Source organism: Pseudochaenichthys georgianus, chromosome 3, assembly GCF_902827115.2.
Source record: "Pseudochaenichthys georgianus chromosome 3, fPseGeo1.2, whole genome shotgun sequence".
Taxonomy (NCBI): domain Eukaryota; kingdom Metazoa; phylum Chordata; class Actinopteri; order Perciformes; family Channichthyidae; genus Pseudochaenichthys; species Pseudochaenichthys georgianus.
Genome location: NC_047505.1, coordinates 27,366,844 through 27,386,177, shown reverse-complemented (window position 1 = coordinate 27,386,177; position 19,334 = coordinate 27,366,844). Strand labels below are relative to the sequence as shown.

The following is a 19,334-nucleotide window of genomic DNA, read 5'->3' as shown; positions in this document are numbered from 1 at the left end:
CCCCTGGGAAAAAATCCTAAACTCCTGGTAAAATAACAACCAATTGGCGCCATTGGACACATTTGCGATGGCCCTATAGCTAAAAATCTTCCTTAGGGCATGCTCTAACAGTGTGCCAAATTTCATGCTTTTATCATCAAAAGCACAATTCTTTCAGATATTTCACATATCTGCTGGACTATATCGGCAGCCGGAGAAGAAACGAGTGCCCAGGGACCGTCTGCAAAGTGCAACTCCGAAAAAAGAGAATACAATAATATTCACTATTATACAGTATATTACTACCAATATCACCACACACATCAATAGTCTCCTAGTGGTCATACTACGGCAAGGAGTTTGGAAGAATATGCTTTTGAATAATTTTGGGGAATATTTATAATGTAAAATCTTCAATGAATATGGCATTATCTTGAATAACTTTACTATTATACAGTATATTTCTACCAAATTCACTATTTGCATTGTTGTTGTTGTTAGCATCTGGTTAGGTAACTGCACTAACGGATATTAGAAGCTGTTTCTAAAACAAGGAGAGGGAGAGCTCTCTGCTGTCAGACTGAGAGAGATAATACAGCTCAGTGAGGTGACCCCCCCCGGGCCAGTGCCCCCCTAACACTGACCTCTGACCCCCCTGTGCCCCCCCTAAAAATAAAAAGTGAAAAAAATGAAAAATGTATGATTTATTACACGAGTTATTGAATGATGGAATAGACGGAACTAACGTTATTCGTCATTCTAGTCGAACCCATTAGAGCGGTGCACTCAGGACCCATTAGAGCGGTGCACTCACTTTCACTGTCCGGCTGAAGCGCGCGAAAAACAAACACTTTTCATCTCGGATCATCGGAGGCTGTTGCATCCAAGAAAGACTGATTGAAACCTACGTTTCGAGAGACTACTACGCTAATTGAAGGTGATTTAAACTATTGTATCCGTGTAATTGTAGATGTAAAGTAGAGATGTAACTGTTCAATGCCTTTATTTTTATATAAATATGATATGGTGTTAGTGCAAAAGTGGTACTATAACTTAAGCTGAAGCTACCAGTAATAACTATAAGATATATCTGAAATAAATAAGTGTACTGAAACAAATACCAATAACTGTATTGCATTGTTTTCTTATGTGCAATTACTTCATACTGTCTAGTTCTCTTTTTCGTCCTGCATTTATTGTGCCCCCCTCAGAAAATAGCTGGCCCCCCAGTGGCCCCCCCAGTCAAAGTGGTCTAGAACCGCCACTGACACACACACACACACACACACACACACACACACACACACACACACACACACACACACACACACACACACACACACACACACACACACACACACACACACACACACAAAATAGCACTTGATTGTAAGACTCGTGGGTACACTGTGTATGTAGCGCCCGCTACATTAATGGAAAACCCTAGTTTGTACATGTTCAATGTTTTTGTAACACTGTGCACAGGAACGTTTCTTTTTTCGGTTCACCAAAAACAAAATCTCACTCCAAGCTGAACTCAAATGTTGGCAGCTCTGTCAACTTGCTGAGTTTTACCTTTATATATACAGTCTATGGTTTTACCTCATAATAGTTATGCTTTGAACTTGAAGACACTAACACCATCATCAGACAATTTAAAAGGACTGACATTCAAAATGACTGTACAAATATTGTACTTTTACACTCACGTGGAGGGTGTTGTCATTTCATACGTGACGTATCGTTCTTGTTCTTCGACATTCACCTCACATTGATTGTCCCACAGCGCTCGGAGAAGAGCAGTGGCCTTTCAACACATTTCAAATTCTCACACAGAAGGATGGCGGATTACAAGCAAAACAGAAGGGCTTGCACCGACGACGGAGGTGATATTTGAGCTATTTTAACGTCTAAATGTGGTTGAGAAGTAATCAGTTATTTCCATTAGCTTGCTTTGCTGCTTACAGAATGAGACGTGCCCCAGCTAATGTCAGACAGAGTGAACGTGTGTGCAACTTCAAGCTAACTCGATGTTAGCTACGTATCATTGACTAGCAGCTAATGCGTAGTAACAATTCGCGTTGTATTAACATATACAATGGAAATGTCGCTAGCTGTATATTAACTATTGGGCTAACGGGATAACTAAAGTTAATTGCAGACGGGTCTCGCGTAGTAGCCTGGCGTAAGCATAGCTATTTTGCAAAACGCTATAACTTCGCTAAGTAGTTAGCGCAGGTAAACACCATGCTAGGGGTCCATGTATGTCTCACAGCGTCCTATGTTGTCCAGCTCAATAGTGTTTTAATATAACTTTAAGGAGACATCTCAAAAGGGTGTTAGTTTTCTCCCAGGTCATATTCAGTGTATGTTTCCCTGGATCAGTACAATTAAATCCCCCTTCCTATCGTTACAGTTTAATATCCTACTGATGTTGTCTCCAATAAAACCTACGCACTCAAATTAGCGGCCGTTCTTGATTTTAGAATTTGATAACCCCATATTGGCTGAACAGATTTTATATTAAAACTGCATTTAAAACACACATTGAGAGACGAATATAGCCTTTATCAATTTCCTACAATGTTAATTTATATCAAGAACATAGGACCCTGAAAACATAGCATGATATAGCACTATAGTCTAAGATCATATCACCAAGTTTATACACCCTAATAATGTAGGTAAGTTATGCACACACCATCCTTAGTCCCCAGCTTTTAAACAAGTAAGTTAAATGCTAGAAAGATGGTAAGAATCTAAAGTTAACTGCTATAAATGTAATATTAGCCACACAGGTAAAGGTGATGGCTATTATTATTATTATTCTCCAACTCCCAGGAAGCAGTTGTTCACCTTGTTGAGTTGTCTTGCCTCAAGCAGGGCCGCAGGAGGAGGGAGACAGAGTGAAAACTAAGCCTGTCTCTTGTAGCTCTGTGGGAGGAGAAGGGGCCGCAGTCAAACGCAAATCCCAGCAACTCATACCTGAAGATGAGGACGATTCCTCTGAAGACCTACCAGCTCCCCCCAAAGTCTCCAAGATAGGCTTTAGCATGAGCAGTCCCATGGCGAAGAAGTCAAACCCAATATCCATCAAACTTGGAGCAACAGTGAGTGTGTCATAAGGCAGAATAATAACTGCTTGTACAGATACTATTTGAATGTTGTCCTCATTGTAAGTGATGTTGAGGGGGGAAAAAGCTACAAATCCCCATATTTGATGTGTTGATCCAGGTTTATATTGCATTTTAAGAAGATGGATGTTTTTGTTTGCATACATCTTGTATTCTCAATCTGTTCTAGAAACCCAAAGAACCTGCACCTTCCGCTCCTCCAAAGAAGTCAGGGCTGGCTTCTGTTTTCGACGAAGATGATGTAAGTGAAGTGTTCACACACACGTAGTAATGTCCTGGTTTTAAAATCCTTAAACAACAAATAGGCCGAGGCTGATTTGAACTATTTTCTTGCTATGCAGAGTGAACCTGAGGAGATGCCACCAGAAGCAAAGATGAGGATGAAGAACATTGGCAGGTATAATTCACATGTCAACATAGCCTACTTTATAATTGTTCCATTAGCTTCAGCTCTTTTCAAAACATTTAGCTTTTGAATCTTTTTAAATGAAATGCTACATCTCACATTGAGTAATTGGAAGTTCCTAATCTCTTCTCTTTTTCAGAGAGACACCAACATCTGCAGGTCCCAATTCCTTCAACAAGGGCAAGCAGGGTTTCTCTGATCATAAAAAACTGTGGGAGAGGAAGATGAAGGCCCAAGCAGACCAACTGTAAATGACTACAACATTTTTTGTCACTAATTGATGATTTTGTATAGTTTAAACCATATCGGAGATATCTATGACATATTTCCCTGCTGCAGTATTGACATCCTCTCAACTTTGTGGCAAGTGATGAATAATACATAATGACGTTTACGTTTTTAACCACTACTGGCTGATGTTACCTGAGAGGAGAGGTATCCGTTTGTCAACCCTCTCTGAATCGGGGTGCAGACTGGGATGCAGTAGATATGGGAGAAATACATTGGCCCGAATATAGTTTTAAATTGTGTAAAAAAAATAAAATAGGTTGCTTTCTGCTAGCTTATTAAAAAAACTAGAATCTAAGAGCCCTGATGCCCCTTTTGTGACATGCATGTTCAGACCTGAAGCTGGTAAGCTAGCTCTTACGGTCACTTGTAACATATTTGTAAGTGTGATATTGTTATATTTTTGAATCCATAAAATGGGATTGTGTGAAGTCATCATGCATATGCATATGTGCACAGCATTGATTAGAGCTGCAGATGGATTGTTATTTTTCAATTAGTTTCTCAACACCATTGTATAACCCTTTGTGTTCACCAGCTGTGCCCGACATACACAATTTGGCTGTTTTCTTTTATGTTTGTTTGTGTGTTGGGCCAGTATTTCTGGGTTTGTTTACTCAATACTATATTTCTGTCTGTTCAAACAAGTCTGGCAAAATGTGGCTGTGAATTTTTCTTATTTTACCATTGAAAGGACTGATGCTGTTATTTGTGTGAACACCACCTTTAAAGGATACCAGAGTGCTGGTAATACTTATACAACATGATTTATGGGGGATTAAACTGCAAGTTAGTAATGATTAGGTACTGGTAAAAACTCTTCCTCGTCACTTTGAAATCACAAACCCCATGCATCAGGAATATTACCCCACTCCTATTAGTTTAGATACATAGGGTACCTCAGTGACTTCTCCTGTGCCTCCTTTTGGAAAATCCCGATAATCAGAAACTCTGTATTCCTCAGTGGGTTACCCGCCTGTTGTGCTCCCCCAAATGGATCACATAATTATCCACTGTTAAGACCTCTCTTGAATACATATCCATCTTAAAGTCAGTCAAATAAAAATTCTGAATGATCTGTATTGTGTCAAATGTTTATTGCTGCTGAGACAACAGATGATCTACAACTGACAAGTTTACTGTTCTTAAACCTTTACAAACGGCCATATTAAAGGTAATATAAGTACAAATGTAAACATTGTTTGGGTTATACTTTGATCATGACTATGTACTATCAGAAATCCCTCATTTATTTAATTCTTAATGTTTAATGCCGGTGTTGTATGAAACGGTCATTATTACTTACATTTTACACTTAACACAGTTGTGGTACAGATGGAAATTAAAGATCAGCATACACTCCTTGAGTGCAACAAATGGTGACTCACTTTTCCCCCTTCATTTGTGTTGGCCTGCAACAGGTGCTTAATCCAATAATACAAGCTGCTTTATAAAATAAATGAACTGAACATTTTAGAATGAAGTTCTTGGTCTGTCTGTTAATTGTCCCTGCATGAGGGAAACCATGTTCACTCTTTGACTGGGCATGGCCTTCCTCAGAGACCTCCAGAAGATGCTGGTCGTCCTGGCAGTTTTGCCTGAGCTCCAGTCCAGACTGGGAAGCACCTTCAAGGCCCTTTTGACCAGTGCTGGCAGTGGGGGGTCCGGCTGAATGAGGGCTGCTGAGTCCCTAGTGGTCCAAATCAGCAGGAGTTTAAGGGCAGTGTTTTGCAGCAAAGCCTATATGAAACAAGTAGCGAATCAGTCATGAGTTGTGGTTTGAACATTGGAAAAAAACAGTACAAATTGTCAGCAAAGATAAACTTAACCCTCGAAATGAAACTTAAATTACATATTTCAATTTCCTCCAATTTCCTCCTTCCATCATCCCCTGGTTTCGGTTGATGTCAATAGATCAATTAAATTAAACCTATGTGGTTATTTGAGAATTGCTTTCAGTAAAAGAAGTGTTTCATTTAATCTTCAAATGTCCTTTTGCCTGATGAAGGTGTTTATGTTAGTGGTAAAATGTTTGTGGGTTGTCAGGAAACATACTGTGCAACAACAATTGCTTATGCCGTGTTCACGTCATGTTTGATGGATGCTAGACCTGGAAGAGAGTCCCACTCAACTGAGTTGTTCGTGTGTGGATTAAAATAATAGGCATTGATAATATAAAACAATATATATTAAATGTGTAGCGTAATTACATTAAACAGCTAAAAGTGATGCATCCAATTTTTTTTTGCACTTCTGAAGTACCAAGTTGCACAGTTTACGAAAAAAAGTTATATTTCACAGAGTTGGGAAACTAAAATGGCTATGATAACTGTAGCGGCACTAACTCCCTATGAGTTATGCCGCTGAGAGGCTAAAATGTGCTCTTTGCTGTGACGCGTTCCATATAAGAGTCCGAAGTCATTCATAGTCCATAGTGTTTAATAAAACGCAAACAAACAATGTACAACTCCCGATGAGAGCAAATTCACCCTCTTCCTACATCATATCCTCCCAAACCGGCATCCAACAGGCGACCTAAATAACAATAAACTACACCCAAGTGTGTAGGAGATAAACAATAAGAATTAAACGGGATGCAAACAGAAATGAAGATAATAATACAAATAATAAGTAATGGCAAAACAAGCATTTTGGCTCTTACGATAACTCTGGTATCCCTCAACGTGGGAATAATCTTTTCCTTTCTGTGAATTTTAGGTCTACCTGAACTCCCGATTCCAACACGAACAAAGCATTGCTGTTGGAGAGATAGTAAGCTGACAGGACACAGATCAGCATCTGACTTCTGCGTATAGCAAGGACCACATCATTTGTGTATGCTGCAATAGAAAGAAGAAACCATCAACAATACTTGAGGTCAGTACATGCATACACACACACACACACACACACACACACACACACACACACACACACACACACACACACACGCACACACACACACACACACACACACACACACACACACACACACACACACACACACACACACACACACACACACACACACACACACACACACACACACACACACACACACACACACACACACACACACACACACACACACACACACACACACACACACACACACACACACACACACACACACACACACACACACACACACACACACACACACACACACACTGACCTCCTCCAGGAAGAACGTCCCTCTCCAGCAGACACAGGCGATACCCCCACTGGTCCTCCAACACTCGGGGTAGCAGCACTTCTAAGGTGGATTTACCCTCCTCAGTGTTCAGCAGGTCCATGCTGGATAAACATGCTGCCAATAGTGGTAACTGTTAATTGGATTTACCGATGTAATACAATTCAGATATCATACACTGAATGTTTCGGCCTACCTTCCTCATGAGGTCCTTTCTGTGCGGAAAGGGTCAAAACTCCCTCCAAATCTGTTGATGGGCTCCATACAAACGACAGAAACACATCAAATTCTTTCTCATCTGATTTGTGGTGGACGACATGAAAGAAAACAAATCATTAGATTTGGAAACCTGGTTTCTGCATGTATTTTCATTTGAGTACATTCACTGGATGAAGATGGGGATTTCAAAGTATGTTTCAGTACCTTTATATATCTCATGTTTATAAAGTTAAAGCCATAAAATGCAAAGACATCCGCAATATGGACTCACTCTCAACCTTCAAATCCTGCCTGAAAACCCACCTTTTTAAACTGGCGTATTCAATATCTTAATTCTTCTAAACTGATTGTTGTTTTTAAGTCTTTGTTTTTTAAGTCTTGAATTACTGTTTGATCTTCTTTGTTGCTTGTTTTTAATTGTGCTCTGTAAGGTGACCTTGAGAGCTTTGAATGGCGCCCATAAATAAAATGCATTATTATTATTAAAGAACATATTCACTTTGTGGTTGAGCTAGAAGTAAACCCATATGTAGAGGTGCTTTGAGTGTGTGTGTGTGTGTGTGTGTGTGTGTGTGTGTGTGTGTGCGTGTGTGTGTCTGCATTCTGACCCTTGTCATGTTTTCCGTGTTGTACACGAGATCTGTAGATAAGCTGTATTTCCAGCCATTTCACGTGCAAGATGATTCCTAGTCCAGATATCAGCAACAAAGATGCAAATGGATACCCAACCAGCGATGGAAAATGTACTGAAACCCAGTCAAAAATGTGCACATGCCTTCAGAGAAGCAATATTGAACTTGGGTCACTGAAAACTAGCACAGAAGGAACATGTTATCACTGTTTGAAGTTAGTTTGATAAACTTGTTATCGTCAAAGAGGATCCAAGTTGGTTTGATAAAGTTGTTATTAAACCAACTTGGATCCTGTTTGATGAGCTTTCAAGGTTTCAACCACTTGGTGATGTGTTTATAGTGTGAGGTCGTTGTTCTTCTGATCTTTTTGATAGAAATAGCTGTTCCTGCGAGATGGAACCAGTGGTCTATTTATATCAAGCATAGTCAAGTGATCCTTTGTAAATATAAACATATTGTCATATTTGAACATTGCCTAATGGATCTTAATATGAAATTAAATTGCTTTATGGTTTAGTTAGATTTTTCACAAGTTGAACTTGTTCAGTTCCAGAAATCGTGTGTATCTGAGATTGACGTTACAATGTTATGACAAAATGTAGTATGAATAAAACACGATAGAAAAATAAAACGACAATAATAAAAAATACCTTTAATTTTCTTCTTGAGCTTGATGGTGCCAGTGCTGTTTCCAACACTATTTTTGGCGATGCAGGTATATGTGTGGTTCAAGTGTTGTAGAGTCACCTTTTCTATGATAGCGTCTCTTGAGACTTTGGTCTGTGTAAGACCCACTTCCTTCTTCCTGCGTCACAGAAATCCTTTTAGTTTCCTTGCATCATAATGAACACTAATCATGCAAATCAACCGAGTCATTCTTTTTTTACAATGTTACAGAATTATACATACAAAACCCCTTGTGCTGCATAATTTAAAAAACATTAAAAAGGGGACTGCAGTGACTGACATTTCCTCCTCCATGGGTAGTAGAGTCCTATTCTCCAGGTTGCCACCGTAATTCATGTACCATCCCACTGATAAGGTTTTCTCAGTTATAAAACTCGCCTCACACACCAGAGTGTGGGAATGACCTGCAACGAGTACAAAAACATGCTGATAATACTCTAACCCATAATGTCCTAATAAAAGTGGTACTATAATTACATATTAAAGCACATGTGGACACCCTTACCAAGCTTCACTTCATGCGTCTCAATGCCACAGGGCTTATCAACCCTGGGAGGGTCACTTGGTGGTTCAGCTGTTTGGGAAATAAAGTCACACATTTCTGTATTATCATCTATCTTACTGTGTGTCTGAGAAACACTGTACAAATAAGATCTGAGCCAAACGTCTGAAAAAAACAATCTTTACATGTGTTAAAGGTATTAAGAAGCTCCACAAAATGTACAATTCTTAAATGAAAACAAATGAAAACGTGTAATTCTGCACAGTGTGGCAAGGCTTGCAGCAACCACACAAAAAGATAGCCACCTGCTGTGGAGGAAGCCTGGTGGTTTTGTCAGCAGCCAGACAAAAACAATTAGAGGGGGAGTGTTCAAAGTTAAACTCAACTATTTTAACGAGAAACTACAGCAATGCAGTAACATCCCTGAATACACTGAATTTGAAAGAGACATCCCTTTAGTATGTTTTTCTGTAAAGGCTTTTTGCATTTTCATTTTTGTTTGCATGTGTTGCACAAACATACAAAAATGAAACACATGATGTGTGTTATGATAATGCATCAAGAAAGCAGATTAAGAAAGGCCTCATCTCATATGTGGATCATCATCCAATATCGACACGTCTCATTCACAAACAGAAAATGTCAACCTAATGGTGGCACTGGAGTAAATGTCACTCATTAAAGTAATTAAAATGCATAATCTGGCAGCTATAAGTGTTAACTTTGTCTATAGGTAGTGTATACAAATTACTATTTCTCTCTCTCTCTCTCACACACGCACACACACACACACACACACACACACACACACACACACACACACACACACACACACACACACACACACACACACACACACACACACACACACACACACACACACACACACACACACACACACACACACACACACACACACACACACACACACACACACACACACACACACACACACACACACACACACACACACACACACACACACACACACACACACACACACACACACACACACACACACACACACACACACTCTTACGTGCAGCTGTGACATTAACAGCTCTCCTGAGGGTCCATGTGAGTCCTTGATCAATTATCTTTCTGTCGCAGAAAAACACACTAGTGTCCTCTTTGTAGACTTGACAGAGATGTAACCGCCCAGTCTCGTCCACACAGGAGTCTCGGCCTTGCCAAGAAGACACTGGTGTATAAATCTGTGAAAAAACAAACCTGTTGTTGAGTTTTCACTTTGATTGATATGTTTTCATAGTGAAATGGATAATCCTGGTAATGTGTGTGCTGCACCTTGTACCAGATGACCTCTGTGTTGTTACTACAGTTGAGACCTGGGCAGGGCACCTTCCCACCTTTATCCCGCTCCAGCACTACACTGCTCTCCTCCGCCGTGGAGCATCCCACACTGGATCTCGCCACCACATGCAGGTAAAGGAAAAACTTGCTGCCACTGAACAGCAAGAACCTGAACGCTTATTACAAGTTCAATCATGTGGTCACACACTCACACTCAAAAGTTACTGTTGTTAAACCTTTATAGGGCACTATTAGATGAACCCTAACCCGTTTCAGGCCTCTGCTGATTGGTCAAATTCCCCAATGGCGTAGAGTGATCTTCGCTGATTGGCTGGGAGAAAACCACATGCTTCTCGACCTCACTGAGTCACTGGGGGGGACGCCATGTTTGGTGTGCTGAAGTTAACCCAAATATGGTTCCTCGCCCGATAAAGGTGGCTTTTCCCAAAACATTTTTTAAAGGCTTTACAAATATTAATTGAATAAACATAATAAAGACAGTTGATTTAAGAGTTGATAAATACAAGAGGAAAACTAATCTGATGCATTATTCACAAGAAATAGTGTTTGCAAAATGCATCCGAAAGCATTCACTATTTGGGTCAAATGTACAGTTGTTGTTCAGTTTCATTGCCTTTCATTCAACAGAACAGGAAATATCCATAGAATATGTAACTTAGTCAGGGGTCGTCAGTAATAATAGAAAATGGGTCACTTGAAGAAACTTAAATTCTACATTATTTTCTCCAGTGCAATATCACAAAGGAAATAAGCTATTTTAAGAATTGATTACACAACTTGTTTTTAAGACATTAATACCAGGTGCATTTGTTATAAAGAAAAATGTATCGGACATATTTAGGGATAAAGACATGATCATTTACCTTGAGTAATTTCCAGAATGTTTTGCTTCCACTGTGAACAGCGTTTCACACGGGATGCCATGATTTCCTTCATCTCCTTCTCCAGTCCTGGACCACACCTTCTGCTTGTGCTGGTTCAAAGACTGTATGCACAGCATCCAGAAGATCTCCCCCTCCACAGCTATGTAGTGCTGCTGTGGCTGAACCCCTGGAGAGTTGTTTTTAAATGATAGTCAAAAAGGGCTGGGACGCCGTTCACAAATACATGCTTACTTTTAAACACACATGTGAAGGCTGTCAGCTGATATATTGAAAGACAATTCAAGTTTAAATGAAATACCTGTTATTTTCACTTGATGGTTTTTCGGACAGCATCCTTCCAAGAAAATGGGAAGGCTCAAAAGCCCAAGAATGTATCCAGTTTGCATTCTGTGTCTCTAAATATTTTAACGATATCGGTGCTCTTAACCTTTCGGAAAAAAATGTCTGTGTATTACTTCATCTCGGGTTCTTGGTAATTCATCAATGTCATTGCTTGAAATCTTCCGGTCTCTTGTGCGGCAACATGAGGTGTGATATTTTCACAGTGCGTGTAGATAAGGTGGTATTTCCTGTTTGTTTATGTTTTAAAAGGGTTGAACTAGAATCGGCTCTGATGTTGTCTTCCTGTAAATAGTAAACCACTTCCTATCTGGGTAAACTAAGTAAGAGTTGTTATTTCTTAGTAATATTTTACTCTGTTGCAACTGTTTACATATAGTGTCATAATATTTATAGGATTTTGAGCATAATAAAAAAAAAAAAATAGTAGATAGCAATTCTGATAGGAGACAAAAGGCAGATTAGACACTGCCTTGAAGAAGACATGATACATTTTGAAGTTATACAATTAAGGTACCAAAAATAAAGGGAAATACAAAGTAAATTAAGAAGGGAAAATCGGTTACCTCTTTGAAAAATAAAACAGTTATTTTATTAACGCTGTGAAAGCAAAACATCAGCTGTAACAAAAATACTTAAGTTATAGAACCAGAGGTCTATAGGCTGGTAACAAGAAGCATCATACTGTACATTACTTCAACAATACAAGATTTTAAAAGGAAATCTAAGAAAAAGGTAAATGTAAAAAATGCATTTTAAGGATCTTCAGCTTGCCTAAAATGTGATTGTATACTGCATTTGTGGCATACTGTTTTCATCTTCAAGTCATATACTCAAAATGTATATGATAAAAGATATGTATTCTAATTTGCCTAAACATTTGACCATGACGGAACATCTTGACTTGTCTGAGGTAAAAGCCTTATTTTAGATGCATGCTGCGGGGCAGGTAGGTGATAACGTAGCTCCTTCCAGAAGGGGGAGGAGGGCGGCATGGACCTCATGCCCTTCCAGGTGACACAGGCCCCAGCCTCACTTAAAATCTGTAGGGCCTCTGGGAAGGAACCAGATCTCAACACTTCTGTTTTCTCAGTTTTGATGAAAACCAAACAGGTCTGCCGCTCCACCAGCGCTGCATGGATGGCACTCAGCAGGCCAGATCCCGGACCGGTATCTGGAGAGGAGGGAACCAAAAGCACCATGCGACTCTGCTCTATACAGTCCAACACGGCCTCCACTACAGCTGCAACCAACCAGGGCTCAGATTATTTCTGAGTATTTGTTAAAAAGGTACTTTTTCCTGGTAAGACGTTGCAATCATAAAGGTAGACTGTAACCTAACCTCTCTTCCAAAACACTTTCCAGACACTTCCTGTCATCTTCATTCAGTCCTGCGTCTGTGTCACTCTTGTAGCACATCAGAAAAGCATCATAGCTCTTTTCATCTAGGCACACAAACACAAACAACAGGGTTTTGTCACTGCTTACACATAAAGAAATTACAAATATGTGTCTCCTCCATAATTTGAGAATCCCACCTGTGGTGCTGCTATGACAGCCATGAGTGTCTCTAACGGCCCGTCCACACAGCGGCGTGCGTTGACGCTTGCCAGCGGGCGTGTCTGACACTCGACCAACAACCAATCACATGAATCTCCCGCCCCTGACACACAAGCAGCGGTTTGATTGGCTAGAGTTTGTACTGGCATATGATTCGATTGGCTGACGCCTCCGTCGAGGCGTCAAAAGTTGAACATTGCTCAACTTTTGAAGCGAGCAACGCCAGCTACGCTCCACGTCGCTTCCCAAAATGCAGTTCGGCTAAAAGTGACGTCACCCCATTCAAAGTGAATGGGCAGAAGCGTTGGAAGCTTCAACGCACGCCGCTGTGTGGACGGGCCGTTAGGAGAAGAGTGATGGTGATTTTGAATAGATAACTACTGTCAAAACCGTCACCAACACAATGCTGACAATGCCAAGAGCCAGGGGAACATAAGAAGGGCGAGCTACAGGGAGAAAACAGAGAAAAGGTTGAAGGTTGAAACACTAATATAAGGTCATTGACTGAAAGGGGACTGTCACTTAAATGTGAATGAAATCTAACTCAAACATTTCAGATTTTATATTTTTACTCAGCCCATTCAAAAAGTACAACTATGAGTTTATTTAAAGGTCCCATGTCATGCTTTTCCGGTTATTACCCGTCCCCTTGTGTGTTATGAAGGTTTTTATGCATGTAAACGGTCTGCAGAGTCAAACACCCTCAAAGTACACATTCTATGCTGTCCCAAAACGCCTCGTTGGAGATTTCTCATTTTTCATTGTTTACTTCCTGGGTACTCTGACGTGGGGATACCCAGAGGCCACACCCTCTGCCAGCCTTTCACGTAACAAAGCTTCCCAAACCTTTCAGCGATTCATGCCGGTTATGTACAGCGTAGGGTACTGAAGCACGATGATGTTCCTACTTTGTTTGGACCAGCGGGAGATTCGGGTACACAACCTGTAAGTATTCATTGTTGTTTGTGCATTTATGATGTTTAAAACAAACAACGTATCTACCACGACTGTTTAAATGGGTAAACGTTTTTTGGGCTACTAAGTTGGGATTGCGGAGAAATGCTCTCCGCAGACCCATGCTCACAGCCAGTTCGAAATGGGGGGGGAGTCAGGGGGAGCTTGGCTCCCCTAAAGAGGGGGAGGCCAACTTTTAGATAAATAGGGGGAGCCCAAAAAAAAAATCATGCATATTTGTGTTACACAGATTAGAAATGTTGAGTTTCTGTAAATAAAAGCTCTTGAAATAAATAATAGTCATTGTTCATTACAGTTTCTGATTATTTGTTTTATATTTGTGAATATATCTGGGTGTTGCCATCTGTATGTGGCAGCGCTGCATTCTTTATGCTACGTTGCTATAGTTACTGTGGTGATGACGGTGCGGTATTTGAAATGTTCATATTGATATATTTTTAACTCTGGCTTTGTAATAAAAAATATGGCGAAACGAATCAGCCAAGCCTCGCAGCTTTTGGATTCACAAGCAAAGAAGCGAAGGAGTCTCTAAAAATGACAAATAAACAACTTTTAGTCGGCCGGCTGTAAGCGGTCGAGTTTGACAGCTCCACACCGGGGGAGAGGCCTGCCGTTGCGGAGCCGAGGCTTCAACAATGGCCACAGCCGCCGGCGCCACCTGCACTAGCGAACCTGACGATGCCCATGACCTGCCTTTTAACTGGACACAGAAAAGATGGAGTGAGTGGAATGAAAGGTATCCATGGCTTTTCATAAATAAATAAAAAATAGCAGTGTTTTTATAGCAATTGATCGCATCCGCGCTGCTGCGCCAGTCAACAGAGCGTGCGTGTGACATATTTAGTAGCAGGATGTGCACTGAAAAGTAGGGCTCCCCCGAAAGCAAATGGGTAATTCGAACACTGCTCACAGCATTATAAACCTTTTTCTTACTCAATATCAAGCCACACTCTCAATGTCCCGACCAATCAGAGCACACTGGGCTCACAGGGAGGGGGGGGCAGGAGCTCGAACAAGCCGTTTAGGAAAGAGAGTGAATACCGGTGAATACACATACTTTACAGAGATGCTGTATGAGAAACCAATGTGAGTTTGGAAAATTGCATAGTATAAATCCATTTTAGGAGACCTCAATAATGGAATTATGATCAGTAGAAATGGCCATGACATGGGACCTTTAAGATTAAAGTGAATCATATGAACATGCATTATATCTATCCGTCTTCTTACATACGTTTTTGGCACAAGCTGATGGTGACGTTTGTTGGGCCTCCAGTATCAGTTTGCAGTTTACAGGTGTAATTTTTTAATAGATCCTCATCTGACACTTCTTTGAAAACTAGGGATGCCATCTTTATCCCATTAGCATTTATTTGACTGGAAAAGAAAGGGAAAGTACAGGTGTTAGCCATGATTGGTGTGTGTCAATATCTGGCTATGGACTGTATAACATTTGAACTTGCCGGTATATTTACTTTGTGTAATTGTAGAAAACGGGAAAGCTGCTGTTAGTTTCCACAAATGAATCAGTGCTAAACCAGAACACCTCATCAAAGTCCGAATACATGAGAGCTTTACAATCAATCACCTTTGGAGAGCCTAGAAAAAAACAGAGTTTACACAGTTCCATAATTTGTTCATTTAGTAAGAGGGTAAATGTGTGCGTTCATCCATGTGTGTGTATCCACGCTTCAAGATTTATGCTCATCCAAATTTACATGAATCACACCACTTTGTGGTGATATGATCACTGGATCTTTTTTAGGTTTTTCTGTGTGAAGAAAGGAGATTTTACATCTGTTTTCTTCAAAATACAAAAGTAAACATATGGTGTAAGTGTTTTTCTTACCCTTTGGTTGGATATCAAGCACCACTGTAAAGGTCATGTTATATATTTGTCCACAATACAGGTAAGATCTGGTACAGGTGTAGACACCATGGTCCTTCTCTTCAACACTTAAGAAGTAACTGGCTTTTGGCGTTGACTGGCTTTTGGCGTTGACTCGCCTTCCTACAAGGAAAATGAAGTAAACTGTCACCCTGAACCAGAGTTGGCTGCTGGAGTTGCTGTCATGACAATAAGGATAAAGGTTAATATAAAGGTTTCACTTTACATCAGAATACCAAACACTCACAATGAATGTGAAAATAAATCAGTTTCTCAATTATACATTTCCCTCTTGGTTTTTCTACAGACAGGTAGTTTTGGTATCATTTTACAAGATTTGCACATGAAACTCAACATTTGTATCTTGACATGGTTACTAGAAAGCTGTGAACAGTTCAGGAAGCAGGAAAGCTTTGATGTCTCTTCGTGATGTATTTGGTTTTCAAATGAAGACTTCAGGGGAGGTGTAGCTGGGATCAGGCTATTGTCCGTCATTACTAGCTTGACATCCAGGACTATAAATATAAATGCTTTCTAATTTTAGGAGTCCATCTGCATGACTGGCAGATAAATGCACACATTTCCAACAACATTCCCACCCCACCACCAAAGCACAAATGCAAAACCAACTTCCGTAAACTAAGCTGTGTTTCAGCTACCTCGCTCTCATCCTTGCTCTCTGAAAAAATATCCACCACTCCCTTTGTGGACCTCCATAGCCCCTCTGATCTCACTGACTACTACAACAACGTTCTGTCCTCCTGCCTTGACCAACTTGCACCCACTCTGCTCCCTGGTTCACCCCTGAACTCCGTCTGATGAAAACCTGTCCCCGGCAACTTGAAAGACTCCGCAATAAAACAGGTCTCACGATTCATTCTCAAACCTACAAGGACCACCTACAGCAATATAAAGATGCCCTCTCCCATGCCCGCACCACCTACTACTCTCAGTTAATCCATTCTGGCTCCGGAAACCCCAAAACACTCTTCTCCACAATAAATAAACTCCTCAGCCCCCTGGACACGACCACTCAGTCATTCACAGTCGACAAATGCAGCTCTTTTCTCACATTTTTTCAAAGCAAAATAGACAACATTTACAGCAGCTTAACCACTACCACACCAGCTCCACCTCAAGCCACCTGCCCCCCCTTATCCTGCCAACCCCTGTCCCAGTTCTCCCCTACTGACCTCTCTGATCTCCTCACAGGAATGAAAACTGCCACCTGCACCCTGGACCCCATCCCCTCCAGCTTTGTGAAGGCCTGCCTTCCTACTCTCTCTTCACTCATCACTACAGCAATCAACTCCTCCCTGTCTTCTGGCACCGTCCCACCATCCCTCAAAATAGCTGCTATTACTCCTATTCTGAAAAAACCCGGACTCAACCCTGACAACCCTAATAACTTCAGACCAATCTCGAAGCTACCCTTTCTGTCAAAAGTTCTGGAACGTGCTGTAGCGTCACAACTCAAGCATCATCTCTCTGCCAATAACCTCTATGAAACTTTTCAATCCGGATTCCACTCAAACCACAGTACCGAAACCGCACTCCTCAAAATCACAATGACCTTCTCCTCTCCACCGACACCGGTAACCTCAACATCCTCATCCTCCTTGACCTCAGCGCTGCCTTCGACACCATCAATCACTCCACCCTCCTCACGCGTCTTGAAACCACCTTCAACATCACCGGCACTGCCCTCTCTTGGTTCACATCATACCTCTCGGACAGAAACCAGTTCATCTACATCAATAACTGCAAATCCCCCACCGCTCCTCTCCCCAAGGTGTCCCCCAAGGTTCAGTTCTCGGCCCCCTCCTCTTCATCCTCTACCTGCTTCCCCTTGGTCACTTAATCCGCCGTCATGGACTTCAATTCCACTGCTTTGCCAACGACATCCAGCTTCTCATCTCCACCGCTACCCACTCCATCCTGACAAACTTCATCACTGAAATAAAATCCTGGCTCCAACTCAACTTCCTGAAACTCAACTGCGATAAATCTGAGATAATAATCATTCACACACACACACACACACACACACACACACACACACACACACACACACACACACACACACACACACACACACACACACACACACACACACACACACACACACACACACACACACACACACACACACACACACACACACACACACACACACACACACACACACACACACACACACACACACACACACACACACACACACACACACACACACACACACACACACACACACACACACACACACACACACACACACACACACACACACACACACACACACACACACACATTCACCACATCTATCCATAACTTCACCCTCAACATAGACGGCTTCCCAGTTCCAAACTCCCCTCACATCCGGAACCTAGGCATCATATTTGACCAAACCCTCTCCTACAACAAATACATCAAACAGATAACAAAGACAGCCTTCTTCCACCTCAAAAACATAGCTCGTCTACGTCCATCTCTCTCCCACACTGCTGCCGAAACCCTCATCCACGCCTTCATGACCTCCCGTCTGGACTATTGCAACAGCCTCCTCTATGGTTCACCTGCAAAAATCCTCAACAAACTACAATACATCCAGTACTCCGCCGCCCGTCTACTCACCTACACCCGAATCCGTGAACACATCACCCCCGTCCTCATCAAGCTCCACTGGCTCCCCATCCCCCAGATAATTCAGTACAAAATCCTCCTCATGACATACAAAGCCCTCCATAACCTGGCCCCATCCTACCTGACTGACCTCCTCCACAGACACACTCCCACTCGCTCCCTCCACTCTGCTACTGCCAACCTCCTGTCCCTCCCCACCCGGACCAACCTCAAGTCCTGGGGCGGCAGAGCCTTCTCCGTTGCTGCACCCACCCTCTGGAAATCACTACCCCAATCCATCAGAGATTCTTCCTCCCTCACAGCATTCAAAACATCACTCAAAACCCACCTGTTCAACACTGCATTCAACCACTGACCCCCCCCCCCCCTATTTTCTGTTTTGTTTGTTTTAATTCTGTCAAAGCGTCTTTGAGTTTCCAGAAAAGCGCAATATAAGTCCCATGTATTATTATCATTATTATTAAATATACTTACAGTATGCCACATGTTGTATACTACTACTGTGTCAGACCTTAAAATAAAGTCATAATAGTGGTAGCACTGATAAGTGTTTACCCCAGAGAGCATGAGTAATTCCCCTGATGGTTTGCAGTGGCGTTGAGAATCACCAGGCTCCTCCCATGAACCAGCAGGTCCCTGTGCCTGACGACATGTTGGGGGTCTGATCCATTTC

The 19,334-nt window shown here is 41.5% G+C and overlaps 2 protein-coding genes and 1 pseudogene across 5 annotated transcripts; 1 reads left to right on the top strand and 2 right to left on the bottom strand.

Annotated features, from left to right (window-relative positions):
* The first annotated feature begins 1,751 nt into the window (after positions 1–1,751).
* On the top strand, positions 1,752–4,885 carry LOC117465522 (PEST proteolytic signal-containing nuclear protein-like). 2 transcript variants are annotated; one of them, XM_034108362.2, is made up of 5 exons: positions 1,752–1,865; positions 2,860–3,089; positions 3,283–3,354; positions 3,455–3,510; positions 3,659–4,885. In XM_034108362.2, exons 1-5 carry the CDS (start codon positions 1,820–1,822, stop codon positions 3,768–3,770), a joined length of 516 nt encoding a protein of 171 aa, XP_033964253.1. In that variant the 5' UTR covers positions 1,752–1,819; the 3' UTR covers positions 3,771–4,885. The 2 variants fall into 2 exon arrangements, with proteins under 2 accessions (XP_033964253.1, XP_033964262.1); XM_034108371.2 differs by having other exon boundaries at positions 1,753–1,865; positions 2,863–3,089.
* An 89-nt stretch (positions 4,886–4,974) lies between these two features.
* LOC117465510 (interleukin-18 receptor accessory protein-like) lies at positions 4,975–11,791 on the bottom strand. Of its 3 annotated transcripts, none has more exons than XM_034108343.2 (12): positions 11,555–11,791; positions 11,236–11,422; positions 10,346–10,505; positions 10,080–10,254; positions 9,044–9,112; positions 8,819–8,942; positions 8,502–8,656; positions 7,828–7,965; positions 7,197–7,298; positions 6,983–7,117; positions 6,532–6,647; positions 4,975–5,547 (listed from the first exon to the last, which is right to left on the bottom strand). In XM_034108343.2, the coding sequence occupies exons 1-12, from the start codon at positions 11,640–11,642 to the stop codon at positions 5,281–5,283; spliced, it is 1,716 nt and encodes a 571-aa protein (XP_033964234.1). In that variant the 5' UTR covers positions 11,643–11,791; the 3' UTR covers positions 4,975–5,280. The 3 variants fall into 3 exon arrangements, with proteins under 3 accessions (XP_033964234.1, XP_033964241.1, XP_071062676.1); XM_034108350.2 differs by having other exon boundaries at positions 7,197–7,247; XM_071206575.1 differs by lacking the exon at positions 4,975–5,547 and adding an exon at positions 6,229–6,357.
* Positions 11,792–12,467: 676 nt separating this feature from the next.
* LOC117442328 (interleukin-18 receptor accessory protein-like) overlaps positions 12,468–19,334 on the bottom strand; it is a 61,591-nt pseudogene continuing 54,724 nt past the window's right edge.

Coding starts and splice junctions, on each gene's coding strand:
- LOC117465510 (XM_034108343.2), bottom strand. CDS start 11,642: ATGCAAACTGGATACATTCTTGGGCTTTTGAGCCTTCCCATTTTCTTG. Junction 10,506..11,235: donor CATTCTGGAAATTACTCAAG/GTAAATGATCAT, acceptor CTTGCTGTTCAG/TGGCAGCAAGTTTTTCCTTT. Junction 10,255..10,345: donor CAGAGGTCATCTGGTACAAG/GTGCAGCACACA, acceptor GTTTTTTCACAG/ATTTATACACCAGTGTCTTC.
- LOC117465522 (XM_034108362.2), top strand. CDS start 1,820: ATGGCGGATTACAAGCAAAACAGAAGGGCTTGCACCGACGACGGAG. Junction 1,866..2,859: donor GGCTTGCACCGACGACGGAG/GTGATATTTGAG, acceptor TCTTGCCTCAAG/CAGGGCCGCAGGAGGAGGGA. Junction 3,355..3,454: donor CTGTTTTCGACGAAGATGAT/GTAAGTGAAGTG, acceptor CTTGCTATGCAG/AGTGAACCTGAGGAGATGCC.